This window comes from Sparus aurata, chromosome 21 (assembly GCF_900880675.1).
Source record: "Sparus aurata chromosome 21, fSpaAur1.1, whole genome shotgun sequence".
Lineage (NCBI taxonomy): Eukaryota > Metazoa > Chordata > Actinopteri > Spariformes > Sparidae > Sparus > Sparus aurata.
This window is the reverse complement of record NC_044207.1, coordinates 2,081,301-2,096,786: the sequence shown is the minus strand read 5'-3', so window position 1 is coordinate 2,096,786 and position 15,486 is coordinate 2,081,301. Positions and strand designations below refer to the sequence as shown.

General features: G+C 40.9%; 2 protein-coding genes and 1 long non-coding RNA gene across 4 annotated transcripts in view; 2 read left to right on the top strand and 1 right to left on the bottom strand.

The window, feature by feature from the left end:
* Positions 1-11,793, bottom strand: part of frrs1a (ferric-chelate reductase 1a) — a 44,277-nt gene extending 32,484 nt beyond the window's left edge. The window contains exons 1-8 of the mRNA XM_030403354.1: positions 11,706-11,793; positions 10,384-10,588; positions 9,395-9,537; positions 9,198-9,292; positions 6,875-7,022; positions 6,622-6,741; positions 5,364-5,435; positions 5,108-5,206 (exon numbers count right to left, since the gene is read on the bottom strand). Coding sequence (XP_030259214.1) covers positions 5,108-5,206; positions 5,364-5,435; positions 6,622-6,741; positions 6,875-7,022; positions 9,198-9,292; positions 9,395-9,537; positions 10,384-10,588 — 882 coding nt within the window. The 5' untranslated portion in view covers positions 11,706-11,793. The remainder of the gene's footprint in view (positions 1-5,107; positions 5,207-5,363; positions 5,436-6,621; positions 6,742-6,874; positions 7,023-9,197; positions 9,293-9,394; positions 9,538-10,383; positions 10,589-11,705) is intronic.
* Positions 7,020-7,741, top strand: LOC115572890 (uncharacterized). The gene is made up of 2 exons (XR_003982175.1): positions 7,020-7,391; positions 7,508-7,741. It is a non-coding gene; the product is annotated as an uncharacterized LOC115572890 (long non-coding RNA).
* Positions 11,794-14,411: 2,618 nt separating the features above from the next.
* The window catches only part of agla (amylo-alpha-1, 6-glucosidase, 4-alpha-glucanotransferase a), a 125,166-nt gene continuing 124,091 nt past the window's right edge, over positions 14,412-15,486 (top strand). For both annotated transcript variants that reach the window (XM_030403344.1, XM_030403345.1), the window contains exon 1: positions 14,412-14,543. The gene's annotated coding sequence lies outside the window, so the exon portion shown is untranslated. The remainder of the gene's footprint in view (positions 14,544-15,486) is intronic.

Below are 15,486 nucleotides of genomic sequence, written 5' to 3'. Positions count from 1 at the left end.
TGTAACAAAATAATTCCCCAGTCTGGGATCATTAAAGTAATTCTATCTATCTATCTATCTATTTATATCTATCCTGAAAAACCCTGGCTCAGATCCTAATAATTACAATAATCTCCGCCCCATATCCAACTTACCTTTCATATCCAAAATCCTTGAAAAATAAAAATCACTAATGACCTCCTTATTGCAGCTGATTCCGGGTTCTCTCTCCATTCTCATCCTCCTTGACCTTAGTGCAGCATTTGACACCATCTCCCACCCTATCCTTCTCAGCAGACTCTCCTCCATCGGCATCACTCACACCCCCCTTCAATGGTTCCACTCCTATCTCTCAGGTCGTACTCAGTTCATCCAGCTCAAATCCTTTAAATCCGACCCCTCCCCAGTCACTACAGGTGTGCCCCAGGGCTCTGTCCTGGGCCCCCTCCTCTTCATCATTTATCTCCTCCCCCTTGGCACCATTTTCCGTAAATTCAACATTCAATACCACTGCTATGCTGATGACACCTAGCTCTACCTCTCTAGTAAACCAAACTCCACACTCCCACCCTCTTCCCTTACCGCCTGCTTATCAGAAATTAAATCCTGGTTCACTTCAAACTTCCTGAAATTAAACAGTGATAAAACTGAAATTCTTTTAATTGGCACCCAATCTACACTATCCAAAGTTGACCGTTTCCCCATTCTCATCGACAGCTCCTCAGTTTTCCCCTCCCCTCAGGTTAAGAGTCTGGGTGTCATCCTCGACAGTACTCTATCCTTCAAATCCCACATCAATAACACACTCGTTCTGCCTACTACCACCTACGAAATATCAACCGACTCCGTCCCTCCCTCACCCCCAGCACTGCCTCCATCCTTGTCCACAGTCTTGTCACCTCCCGTTTAGATTACTGCAACTCTATTCTTCTCGGTCTCCCTAACAAGTCCCTCCATAAGCTCCAACTGGTTCAAAATTCTGCTGCACGAATCATCACCAAAACCCCTTCTTCCCACCACATTACCCCTGTCCTACAGCAGCTTCACTGGCTCCCGATCAAACAAAGAATTCAATTCAAAATCCTTCCGTACACTTTCAAAGCTATTCACAACCTCGCCCTCCTTATTTGTCTGATCTCCTTCGCATCTCCAATCCAGCACGCTCCCTCAGATCCTCCTCTTCCCTCCGCCTCACTATCCCCCCTGTACACCTCTGCACCATGGGGAGCCAAGCTTTCAGTCACTCTGCTCCCCAGCTCTGGAACTCCTTACCACCCAACATCTGTAATACCAACTCCCTCCCTGTTTTCAAAACCAGACTCAAAACCCACCTGTTTAAAATTGCCTATTCACTCCCCCCCTAGCTGTTACACCGCCCTACCTCTATTGTTGTTCTATTAAATTGTTGCACACTGTATGTTCACTGATATTTTGAAATGTTGTTAATTGTATGGTTTTCTTTCTTTGTATTTGGATTTTTGAATGTTGTTTTATTGAATGTTTTAAATTGATATTTTTTTATTTTTATTTTTTTATCCATTGTTTTTTTTTTCTGATGTCCCTCTGTAAAGTGTCCTTGAGTGTCCTGAAAGGTGCTTTGTAAATAAAATGTATTGTTATTATTACTCCTGCCAGACACAAATACAAGAAATGGACATTATACTTAGTCCTGAAATGATTCTGAAATATATCAAAACTTTGCTTGCTGCATTGTGTTTGTCAATAAATTCATTGGAAAGTGTTAAACCATTACATTAAAGGTATGGTGAAATAGGAAGTGAAGAGGAAATGGCGACACGGGGTGTCTGTGAAAAAGAGGAAGTGTTACACTCAAGGTTCTGTCTGTCATTCTGTCTCTGATGATCATTTTTGACTTAGTATTAACTTTGCAAAGTTAAAGGAGGTGTAAGGTGTAACCATGATGTATTGAAGTTTAGAGATCTAATGAAAATCAGTAAAGAAACGGTGTTGAGCTGAGGCCATGAGAAAGTGCTAAAGAACTGGTCAGGTCAACGTGAGGCCAAGAGGATGTGTCGAAATCTGATCACGCTTTGGGCACGGGCACAGACCATGACCAAGGCGTGTTGAATCATTATGAAATCGTCAGCCGTCATCAAGGGACTATTAGTCATTGAACGGAGAGATGGTGGGAAAATGTCCTAATAAGGACACAAAACCAAGCCAGTGTCCGAAGCAAGAGTGTATATAACCTGAGGAGCACGGACTAAAGTTCGTTCTTCCACTCGCTCAAGCCTTGAAGAAACACCTGAGACTGAGAATGTGAGCAGCCTTAACATTGCAGAAAGGACTTCAAGAAATCTTCAGCAGAAACAGACCAAGGAATTAAGAGCACAACGGATTAACCATTTTTGCCAACATGCTGTGGATTACAATTTGGATATTGGAGTACTTTTGTTCACTCTGCTGGAGTGAAGTTTGGACTTTGAGGAAGTTATGAGACCTCGGCCGGGGTTGTGATTTGCCTCAGGGACTTGGACTTTCAGCAGGAAGGGAAAGGCAAGCCATGGAAAGACCTGACCCTCTCCATCTCACCTAAATATAAGTATTTCTAACCAGGTCTCTGCTCTTTAAGATTAATTTGTCAGTTACAGTATTGTGATCTATCAATAACGATTTTTGACAATGATTGATAGTAATTGAAATAAGTATTGCGCTTTATGCTTTGCCCTTGCTTTAGTCTATGCAATAAAACCTACATAATATAGTTAAAGTTAAAGTTGTGGATTGATTTTGATTTGATTGATTTTATGTCTCTTTGATTGGAAGTAAAAGTCAGGTGTTAAGTGTGCATAATATCTTAAAGGTTCTTAAGGGTTACTCTAGCCCACCAAATTGAAACAGTCCCTTAGGGTTTACCAAAAGCCCTTAAAATCCAAGCTAACACCATACCAAGTGCCCAGATCATTTAGAGGAGAGCTGCCATAACAGGCGTGGCTGGTGGCCGTATCTGACTCAAGAGCTATTCATGTCAGCTGCCAAACCAGAGGAAGCAGGGTAGACGTTCGGATTCAGGCAGTTAGAAGCTAGGCGAGTCTCCTCACCACCAGCTTAAGAAATCCCTATTTAAATTGCCAGTTTTTAAGAAACCTCTTGCAATTAGGGATCTAACCCTTTAAACGGAGAGCTGGTTGAGTACCCCCTGCAGGGGTTAAACTCGGGATCTAACACATGATCAATAAATGGCACTGTAAGAAAGTGAAACTATGGTAAATAAAGCTCAAATAAATGTATTTTCCTCTGAACTCTGTGTTTTGTCCAGCTATTATAAAGGCCATGCCCAATATGATATGGCAGTACATTTGTCTAATTAAGCTATAGACCGAAGTAGGTAGCATGAAATGCATAATTTGCCAGTGAGGGTAGAATAGCGTCTAACTAGCATATTTTCTATCTGATATGGCATCGTGTATGATTTCTAATTAGACTAAGATCTTGTAAAATGGTGTCTAATAGTGTATTAGGATCTCCGATTTGGTTTGTAATAACAGTATAATTTGGCATAATAGTGTCTAAGTATAGTAGCCTATATTTTAGGTAATAAGATTTTATATGCGGTTTCTGATTACAGCATAATTTGGGTAGTCTATATGTTGCTAAGTACAGTATAACTTCTTTTTTTGTTGTCTAATGAAGACTACATTATTTCTAGTTGACTTTATAATTCAACTTTATAATTATGATTAAACTGTGGGACATTTAATGATGGATCTTATGTTGGAGAATTAAACATGTAAATAATTTAAGCTTGTCTGAACCACAGATCTTATTTAGGACATTTCACCAAAATCTATTCACAAAACATGTTGTCTTTGAGACAAGGGGACTGGAAGTTAAAAAATAATACCTTACCTCCTTGATCACACTACAGGGAGATCAACTGGCAGAAATGGAATACAATATTTAAAACCATGTTTTTGTTAATGTATAATCACCTGACAGTCAGAATCGTTGTTTTAAATTTCCTCAGAATCAACCTTCACCGACCCACTCTACAGTCGTTGTTGCAGTGTCATGTTTCTACAGTAGCCCAGAACAAACAAACCAAACACTAATTCTACTAACTGGTGACAGCCTCTCACCTTGTTTATGTCATGGTTACTGTGGATTCTAACATTACTGGCCTGATGGTTTCAAAAACTTTCACAGATCCATCTGGAAAGGTTCTGCTAGAAACTGTTTGGAAAAACTGTTTGCAACCTCAGTGTTGGACAGTGTTTGAGGCTCTACACAGAAACATTCCTGAATCACACCATGCATTCCTTGTTCTGTGGCCCAAACAAAAGGGCTAGAAAAATTGATTTTTGTCTTGTCATGTCATTATAGAAGGTACAGGTCTATTGTGTTTTGTTGTGTATTGTGTATTTATTCCTATCTCATCATATATCAGACCTTTGTCTGCTTGCGTGCAGTCTGTCCACGCATCGGTCACCATTGGGTTGGTTAGCACAGGTTTTGGTCACTACCGGCAATTTAGCAACCTCAGTGTGACTACACATCTCCAGGACACTGCTCGCAGTCACTGCACCCACATATTGTTTGACACGACTTCACAACAACTCCCATCAGCCACAAACTGATGTATTTCAATGTATTCGTGTACAAATTGAACAAACGAGACACAACTCTTCTTTTATAACTATAGACAGAGCCAAGCCAGCTGTTTCACTCTGTTTTCAGTCTTTATGCTAAGCTAGGCTAACCACATCAGAATTTATTCTCACATAAACATGAGATCAATATCAATCTTTTTACACAATTCTCAGAAAAAACACATCATAAAGTGTTGAGCTATTCATTTGAAATACATATTCATAAAATAACTGGTGTGGTTTCTTTTCAATATGTCTGCCTAGCTTTGGAAAAGTTATTCCTGCAATACTTTCAGGAACAGTATCATGAAAAGGAGTAATGAAGTACAAACAAAGGAAAGCAAAGAGACTACTATATACTTCTATCATCTACAGACAAGACTTGATTACATCATCAGCAGTGTTAAAGGTTTCTTGAGTCTGTTTTTCCTTTTAGTGATATTAATGCAGTGTTCAGTGTTTCCTGTGTTCGTACTTTTCTTTATATTGTCTTGATTCATGCAGAGAAAGTGTGTCACCTGTGACTCGTCCTCAGGGTGTGTTCGTCCACTGACAAAAGCTGCACTCACCGACACTCTAGCCCCATCTTTTACACACATGTACACATCATCATTGCCCTACACACACACACACACACACACACACACACACACACACACACACACACATGCATCAAAATACACACATATGGAGTGATTTTTTTAAACTGCACTGCAGACCAGCCTGGTCCATATGTGACACAGAACATTGTGATCCAAAGAGGGACTAGCTTACCATCCATGTGTCCCATGACAGTGCAAAGGAAACGTATCCTTCCGCTGGGCCACTCAGCTCAAACACTACAGACTGCAGAGAGAAGTTATATTAGGTTCTAAAATTGTTTTTCAAATGAAATATATTACACCAATAATGTCAGACCATCCAGTCTATACACATTAACATATATTTTCCGGGTTCAGGAACCAGCTGGCATTAGTGTGTCCTGTAAATATTTAATCATTAGTCATTCACACTAATAATCAATTAATTATTAATTAATCATTAATAATCAATTTCAATAATGAAATGAAATGTTAAACTTTATGAACTCTTTAAGCCCTCCTAAGCTTTTCTGCCTTTTCAGCTTTTCAAAATATTCATCTTACTTTTTAGCTACAGACACCATTCCAACTTTATAATATATAAATATTTTGGTGATAACCGTTACAGTTTTTTCAAAAATTGCAGGGGTTTGGGAGGCATTTTCCCATTCATTCTAATTGGGACATTTTAATCTTTGGCTCTGCTCCTGCTCCACCATATGTGCAGCCATTTTAAGCTTTTTCTGCCTTTAACTTTTCTCCTTTTCAACCTTTTTTCACCTCTTCAAGCTCTTTCATCCCTCTTTCTCTACAGCTTTTTGGCCTTTTTATCCTTTATTCACCTTTTTAAGCTCTTTCAGCCCTCTTACTCTAGAGATTTTTAGCCTTTTTAGATATTCATCTTTCTGCCTTTTCCACTCCTTTAAAAATTCAACTTCATATTCAGCTAGAGAAACTGTTCAGCTATCAAAATGTTCAACTTTGTTAGCCCATTAAACCTCTTACTTTTAAGCCTTTCTGCCTTACCAGCTATTGGAAAATCCCGCTTTTTTTGCAAATTCCCGACCATTCAACCTACAGTTTTATGCATTTTCGGCAGTGCGTTCAGCAGATTTCGCTTCAGCCTTCAGCATTCACACTGTATTTTCGCAGGAAATGCAATTTTTCTAGTTAAACAAAAAAATCTTATTTTGTGCTGTAAAGCAATCCAAGGTACAAGGTAAATGTATTTGCCATCTTTTAAACAAGGGTTTAAAAAATGAAATAATATTTGATGTTTGAGTCCTTAAGACCTGCTGCATCCATTAATCTAGCAGATCATCTGGTAAATACACCCTGCTGACACACAACATCTCTGTTTGAATGTGGTAAGGATTTATTACCTTGAATATTAATGCAGCACCTTTATCTATATTGTTTTGACCACTGAATGAATGTGTTGGAAGTCAAACCGTTTTGTCTGGTCCCTCTGTCGACATGGACAGGAAGAAGCAGTGAGGATCTTTCGTTGGATCACAACCTGAAGGATCTGACATGCAGGATTTTGTTTGGCCACATCCCTCAGATGTAAACTGGAGTTGTAATGAGAGGGGGAGTTACAAGTATTAATATGTCACACTGGGTTCACATTACAGGTTATGGATTACTGCCTTTTCAGTGGCAAATCAATGTCACAATCAGTAGTCCAAATGATGTAACACTCACAGGCCCAGGCAGGATAGAGGCTGTGCTGGTATGTACTGGAGGAGGTGTGGTGTCTGACTGAGGTGGCAGGGGAGGAACATCACGCTGATAGATGATTGGCCCAGGCAGCTTCACCCAAAACTTACTGTAGTGGACAACTACAGTCACACTGGAAAAAATACCCATAGATACGCATGTGCTGAGCCGTCCAGACCATATTCTGTCATAACATAGCATACAAACCGGTAAAGGTCCATAGGGTAAGACTGAGCGGCACAAACAGAAATATAATATTCATAACTATGTTATGACTCGTGTCTAATCACCTGAAACTAAGAATTGTGTCACAATCTATGGCTGCAGTCTTCTGTGTTGTGTTTTTGTGTTGTGTGTTTGTGTGTCTGTTTGCCTGCAGAGGTGCACTGGAAGGCTGGGCAGAGTTTGCAGTCTCAAGAGGAAACTCACGCACACGTACCTGCAGCAAGTTATTAATCACTGCCAGCTTTATAGCCTGGATCCCCACGCTACCTGCTGCCAGGTGATTTCGTTAATCACAGGCGGTATATGGCTCAGTTGTTAGCATTTGCTAAGACTTATTGTAGTGTATATGTATCTTCCAGTGCTTCAACTAACTTCATCTTACTTTGCCTTCAGTAACTTCCTGTGCCAAGACCGACCAGAGACTCCGCTCCAGTATGCCAGTACCTCAGCACCTCTCCACCTGCTCTGCGCTCCACCGAGAATCTACACGCCAACCAGCTCTCCAGCGCCCCTGTGTGCTACCTCTCCGTCTTCCTCCACCTCATGGACTCAGTCTAAACTGCCTTCAATTCAAACCCTCACCTACTGTGACTCAACTTGTGTTAAATAAAGTTCCTTTGCATCCAGCTCCAGCGTCGTGTCCACTTTTGGGTTCCACCTGAGTTAAGAAGCCTAACAAATTGTGTGTTTTCGTTACCTTTTAGTATTTCATATTTACTGGGTGCGCAAATCTTCTCCCATGGAGTCTACAGAAGCTCAGAATGAACAAAGCAAACATGAATTCTAGAGAGAGCCTTTTGGTTTTTTACCTTTTAGGGATGGGTGCTGCAATGGGTACTTAAAGTGAAACTCTTGGCAAAAAGCAACCGAGGCTCACTGTAGGAGCTGGATCTCCGGTGCGCAGCCGTCATGGCAGACAAAAAGTGTCGATCCCCGAGTGCAACATAACAGGTAGGAGGTCCACCATTACTCTCCTGCCTGTTAGGTCGCAATGTGCCCGAGATCCAGCTCCAACAGTGAGTAGTTCAAAAACCTTCTTTTTAGTAAACTCTGTGTACACAAACAATGTTCTCAATGCTCGTGTTCATGTGTAGAGACCCTGGTGATCCTACGAGCAAAGTTTCATGTTGTGTCGAGCCTTCTTAGTGTTTGATGCTAGCGTGCCAGTGCCCCATGCACTGCATTAAAAATGAGCTTGCCCGAAAACAAAACTACGGTAAATCTGTGTAAAAAGTGCCTGTTTCATCTTAATTATGCATTTACAGGAAGGTTTGACTCATATTCAATCACAAATAAAGCCTTGGTTGCTTTTTGGCGAGAGTTTCACTTTAATTACTGAGAACCCTTCTGCAACCTCAGCACTAGATGCCACTAAATCCTTGATATATTTTCATTTAAGATCCTTGAGATTCATGGAGTAGGCTACAGCTTTTGCACATTTTTAGTTTGACTGCGCAGAAGAAGACCAAAGGCCAATAAAATCAGAAGAAAGACTCCCACACACTGTCTACTACTCTTGCAATTGAGTTTAATGACAACAACGTTTCGGTACTTAGACCTCCATCAGGTAATCTGATGATTCATGCACTGAAGGGCAGTGTGAATGGGGTTATGTGTCCCTGCAAAATGGTGTCAGGGGAAACTTGGTTTGCATGTTGGAAGGTAAGCCTTCTCATTACAATGACTAAATCCCCACAAAAGAAAAGGTTAACTGCTATAGCATGTTTAAGATGGAGCTGTTAGTGACCAGATTAGTGTCAGAGAAACTTGCCAGTTCCAGTGTGTGGAGGGAGTTAGCTTAGAGTTGGTTGTTGTTGATAGCGGCAGAAGGGATACTTTATACTTTGTAACAGGCTGCATCCGCTAAATCAGACTAAGAGCATAATTAGTGTTGCTCCAGGACCATCGTCGCAACTGACCAATGAGCAACTGACCACTGTTGTGATATCAAATCTTGTCTCTGGAACATCATGATTAAAATTGCTTTTCTTTTAATAATAAGTGTATAAAGTAACATGACACAATCGTTATTGTTCAGCAAAAGTTTGATCAGCCAGCTAAAAATGTCAAAAGACAAACTCACAAAAACTGAACCTGTGAGGAAGCATTTGTAGGAGCAGTCCAGGTGACAACAACCTCCCTCTGACTTACATCACCCGTATGGCTCACTGCAGAACCCTGGAGACACACACACACACACAAAACTCAAACGTCATGGTTCTTTCTCGCTACTACTAACTATGTATGTTTGTGTTGTTGAGTATGTGTGCGTATGAACACCTGGTGCTTATTACAGGTGAGCAGCTGGGTCCTTTGTGGATTGGTCAGGGTGAAAGTGCCAACAGCAGATGCTGAGCTCTGATCAGCTGCATCTCTGGCCTCAAGCAGGAAGCCCTTAAAATATGATGTTCCCGATAGAATGACTGGGAAAATAAGAGGGAAAATACATTGATGTTGGTTGTGAATGATTTACTGAATGAGCTGTTTTTGTGACCAGGTCTAATCTCCAGCAGTCCCAGATTTATTCGGTTGATTGTTAGTTTGTTCAAATTGTTATTCACAATTTATTCCTATTTGTTACAAATGCAAATGATGTTGCTCAGGTCGTTGTTGCAGTGACTTCGATTATACTGAATGTATGGATTCTATTTTAGGGTTGACTCTGCATAATATATCCCCTCCTTACCTCACAGACCTGCTTCCAACCTACACCCCCTCTCACTCCATGCGATCTTCATCAGCAGGTTTACTGGCACCACCAGTCATCAAACTCAGCACAATGGGTGCCAGGGCTTTCTCCCATGCTGCACCCAAACTCTGGAACTCCCTCCCGCCTCACATCCGCTTACTGGACTCCATTACAAAATTCAAAACTGCTCTTAAAAAACATCTTTTTAAACTAGCCTACTCACTCTAACTGCATTAACTGCACCTTATGTTTGTTTGTAAATGTTGATCTTAAACTCTTTACTTAGCTCTGCTCTATCAAATGTTTCTTATTGTTGACTATGTTGCTGTTTTATTAATGCTTATTGTTTATTGATTGTTTTTTACTCGATGTAAGGCAACCTTGAGTGCCATGAAAGGTGCCATCAAATAAAATGTATTATTATTATTATTATTATTCAACAGTTGGCTAAAAATGTGCACATTATATTTTCATACATTTTTATCACAGCACCGTGTTTCACTGATATGCTGCCGGTATGGAAAGTGTTGGCTTTGAAAAATTCAACAAATCTTGATGACTCACTTCTCAGATTGGTTACCTTGGATCCGATCTGTGGGACTGAAGGTGGTGGTGTTGGTTTCCAGGCTGTAAGGGCTTGGAGTGGTCTCTACAGGGCCACGATGGTGGGGTTCCATGCTGCCACAGACTTTGGTGACCTTGCCGCTGGCATAGCAGCCTGCCGGTTCCCAGCAACACGCCAAGACACAGATGAAGAAAAGACAGCACACATCCACAGGAGACATCTGCAGCATAGAGGTGGAAGAAAAGTAATGTTTCAGTTCCAGTTCTGTGGCTGTTTCAGATTAGTTTTATCCACTTCGCAGTGGAGACAGAAGTTCACAACAAGGCTGTAGAATTCTCTCTGACCCCAGTGAGTTTGCGGCCAGGATTATATACAGGTTCACAGGAAACAATAGCCTGAACAAAAGGTGTGGGCTGGGTTAAGCTGACTCTCTAGGGAAGGGAAAAAGACACTGAAACTAGCAGCTTCCAAAGAGTGTATCCTGTGTCACCCCCAGGGAGAGGTCGTCTGGGAGACTCAACCAAAACACCTGTATGACAATACTGCTGAAAATTGTCCACATTTTCAGGTCAACACAACATCCTGACAGGCGAGGTCGGCATCATGTAATGTTAGAATGAGAAGCCAGCTGAGAAAAATAGCTCCTGTCATCGTCATCTTCACGTCAGCCTAACTGTACCTACAAGTGAAGTAGCAGACATGGGAGACTTCTGATGGCTACAATATACATCATCAAGTGCCACAAACTGCTGCAAACCAGGAGCTAGATAGCAACAGCTTATTACTGAGAACACAGTTAAATTTGGTAAATTAAAGGATAAGTTCACCCAAAAATTTAAATTCTGTCATAATCTCCTTATCCGCAGTGCAGATGGAAAGTCAAATGTGACCTTTATGGAGCTAAAATCAAACAAAAAAGAAACCAAAAAAACAGCTAGTCTGACACAATCTTTGATTTGAAAAGATGTTATTTACATCCTCGACACCCAACACGTTGAGAGGATGCCGCATTGCTGTACAAAATGTCATCGACTTGTCGTCAGCATGTGGATGAATAGGTAAAGACTGAATTTTCATTTTTGGGTGAACTGTTCCCTCAAGATGATATTCCAGAGTAGCTATTCATAATTTTAGAGAAACTTAGCCTGCACTTCCTCCCTCACTGCACACCACACTAACCATGTCTCCCTTCACCCCCTCTGAGCCACATCCAGAAACACTTCTCAGCCCTCAGCCTCAGTGACCCTGCACACTTTTCAGTCAATAGACACATTCCCTTATATTCTACTAACTGCAATACGTATTTAATAATGACTCTTGAAATGAAGTGCACTCACCTCTCTGCTTTGGTAGAAGGAACAACTGCTGTAACTCTGCCAAATAGTTTCCAAGCATGACTATATATGCCATCACACATGTATCAGGAAGTGCCACTTCAACTGTTCCAACGTCCATCCGTGTGTGTGTGTGTGTGTGGGTGTGTGTGTGTGTGTGTGTTCGTGTTGACCTCAACAAAGGACAATGTATGATAAGACACTAATAAAAACCCTTTTTAAGGATGTTGTCTTTGATTTGTGCTGACTATGCAGGACACCACATCCTGTGTTGTGTTGGCATCAGTGGACCAAGTGTCACCTTCGACACTCTGAAACAGTCATGGAGCTGCTGTAATCCTGATATACTTTTATCGGACATGTTCAGTGCTGTTAGTTTCCTGCCTACCTCTTCTAAGGCTGTGTTGCTTTACAGTATGTAAGGTGCCAAAACAATCTGGAGCCATGAGTTTCAGTGTGAACAACACAAGCCACATGTTTCTGCTGCCACCATGTGGTCAAATATATCAGAGACAAACCTTCAGTTCAACAAATGCCCTCTGGGTGAAGCGTGCACTGAAGTGCTGTGCTTAGATACACTTTGAGGTGCTAACTTGAGTATTTGAGTATTCGCCTACTCTGTTATTTTGCTCCATTTCAGTGGTAAATATTGTACTTTCTTCTCCTGATAACATGTGAACTTTTATTACTTCAGTTCATTTTCATTGTACTTCACGGTGGGGCAGCAGTGATAATAGTGAAATTTGAATTCTGCTTTTTTACCCTGTATTTTTATTTTGTCATTTTGCCAGTATTGTAGTTGACTTCTGGATACAGAATTGGATACTTTAAAATGACATTTACAAGTGGTCATTACATATTAATAAAACTGAATATATTATATTTGGACATCAAAAAACAATAAGAGTTACAAATAATGATAGATAATGTTGAAATAGAACAAGTTTTTTTGAGTCATCATAGATCACAAACTATGCTCAACACCATGTGTTAATCATTAAAACCAAAATATCAAAGTCCATCTCAATATTGAACAAAATAAAAGACATTCTTATCCTAAACTGATTACACATATTGTATCACACATTCATACTGAGATACATTACATACTGTTTGGAGGTTTGGGGAAAACAATTTAAAACAATCAAATCTGGTTGTCTTGCTTCCAAAGGGAGCAATCAGAGCTGATTCTTGCCATCCAATCAGTGAAGTTGTCCTGATAAAATAATTTTAAAAAATTGCAGGGGTGAATTGTAAGTGTGGGTATTTTAATTTGTTTGCTGTGAGCAAACTGAGCTGAAATTGACATCACCATCTTTATTGATTCCTGTTCCATGTCTTACCATCTTCCTAACGTAAGATTTTCTGGATGACTCTGGCCTTCCTGTAGAAACCATTGTTAAGAACAGTTTGTATCAAACAATTCAGTGATATCCCTCCACCTGTGGTCTTGACTGGTCTTGAAATAAAAGCCAGATTCCTCTTCCTCTGAGACTGAGAGAAGGACGAGTAAAAAAAGGGTGGATTATGAGACAGGATGAGACATTCAAAAGGGGTCTTGAGATGGTCCTGACATGTGCTGTAAAGACAGAATTAGTGGGAACAGCTATACATACAGTAGGCTATATTGTTCCACCAGAAAAGTGCTCCAAACCATGTCAAAGGATTTTCCCTCTGGGTGTGCCTCAACTTCTCTAGGTTGAGTATTCCCTCACAGTTTGACTCTATATTTGGATTGTCATTTTTGTTGAGAAGATCTCAGAAAAATTAGACTGTATCACTTTGTGATTTACACTGAGGAGTCTGGGCAGAAGTTATAATGAACATTTGTTCAAATCACATCCACCACTGTCAGATATGTCAATATCATGTCATGTAAAGGTTTGTGATTATCAGCCTGCCTGCAGATATGATGTCACAAAATGTGCACTCAAATTCAATATCAGTGCACATCCAAACATTTCTATTGATTACTTACTGAGGCATCTCAAAGAACTGTAGCCGTTTGAGAGAGCAGTTTGATCAGTCAGAGCTGCAGAGACTGTTTCAGGAGCTTTCCTCTCTGTACACACACACATCTTTGAATAGACAGAATGCCATGATTTGTTTTGTTAATGTTGAAAATATAGACAGTCAAATGACACACTGTATCTGTGCCAAAAAATGTCATTATTGTATTAAATGTATCAGCTCGACCTTAAAGAACAAGGCTTGGTCTGGATGGCTGGATGGGATGTTATAAAATGAAATTTGTAATCAATCAATCAAAAATCTGAGAGGTAAATGATGTCCCATGCCACTTTAACGTACCAGGGGCATGTGACGTAATTGTGGCATCAGCCGTGCTCTTGCATTCGGGGCCTGGTGATCTGCTCAATCTAACAGCTGCACTGCAGTGTCAGGTTATGTAACTCCTGTCTGTTGATGTGTGGACGTGATGAGGCTGTGTGGCCTGAAGCCTAGAAACTGCCCAACAAAAATTACACAATTGAAGACTTGTCGGTGTTTTGGCCGCAATGTGACATCCTGTTCAAATCAATTGGTAAATACATAATATGCAATTACATCGGCATTATCCAAATGCTGTTACAAGCAGAGTATATCGAAGTGAGGACGTTTGTACTGCAGAGAAGGTTCATGGATTCCCAGATGAATGTGTCTATTTACGACCACTCTGCCCCCTTCTCTCCGGGGAGCAGGGCGCTAAACGGCGTTATTACGGTAAGAGAGCTGCCGTGTGGACACGCCCCCTCGGTTCAGCCAGTGTCCATACAGGAAGAACGGCTCCAGTCTCCACACTGTCCTCCTGTTGATGTGACTGAGCGAAGACACAACTGACAGGTGAGTGGGGCAGGACATGCAAGCATGAGTTTCTATTGTCAATGTGGTCAAATATTATTGGGCCTCTGCGAGCTTTATTCGCAGCTCGTGGCTGGCAGGTCGAAAGAGGAATCACTAGCTAACGTTACGTTATTAGTTAGCTGACAGAAGTATAGCTAACTGTTCGCTCATATAATTAATGTGACGCTCGGTAGTTCCGCTTTACACCCTAATATGGGAGAATGCAATCACTCACTCTCACTGTTGTGAGACAAAGACGGCTGATTATCATTCAAAATTCAATCTTTTAATCCTCATTTTAAAGATACCTTGCGTAGTGATGACGACGAGGATACCTCATGTTACTATATGAAACATGTTATGGACATAGAAGACGGTTTGTGTCCGAGTCCGAGCTCAACGTTAGCCAGCCTACATTATTTCTTCAGTTGAATTCTAACTTGACGGCACCGCCCACTACAGGGCATGGTGGTGGGGGCCGACTGTGTGAAGTACACCATGTACCACATGGTAATTCTGTTGCTTTATTGAAATAAGGTGCCTTTTGACAATAATACGTATGCCGAATTTTCAAACGGTAACTAACAATTAAATAGGGCTGCGCACTGTGTTTTATGGGGATAATAACGATATCAATAAGCGAGGCAACGTTCAAGTACCACTATTTTTAATGGAACTTGGCTTCCAACGGGACCAACAGGGAGCTACAAACGGGACTTTAGTTTTGCGGGTTCCCTTCACCTTGGCAAATCAGTATCATCCTTCATGTTTTTGTCTGTTTTTGTCTCAGTGTGCCGGTGTTGTTGTGCCAAGCTAAAGGGACGAGTTTTATAAATAGATGGTTTGACATTAAGGGCTGGATTCCTGACCTTCTGTTGGTGGGACTGAAGTACTGCGCAGACTCAGAGCAAGGGTTCAGTAGGGTTCAGCAGGGTTCAGTGAC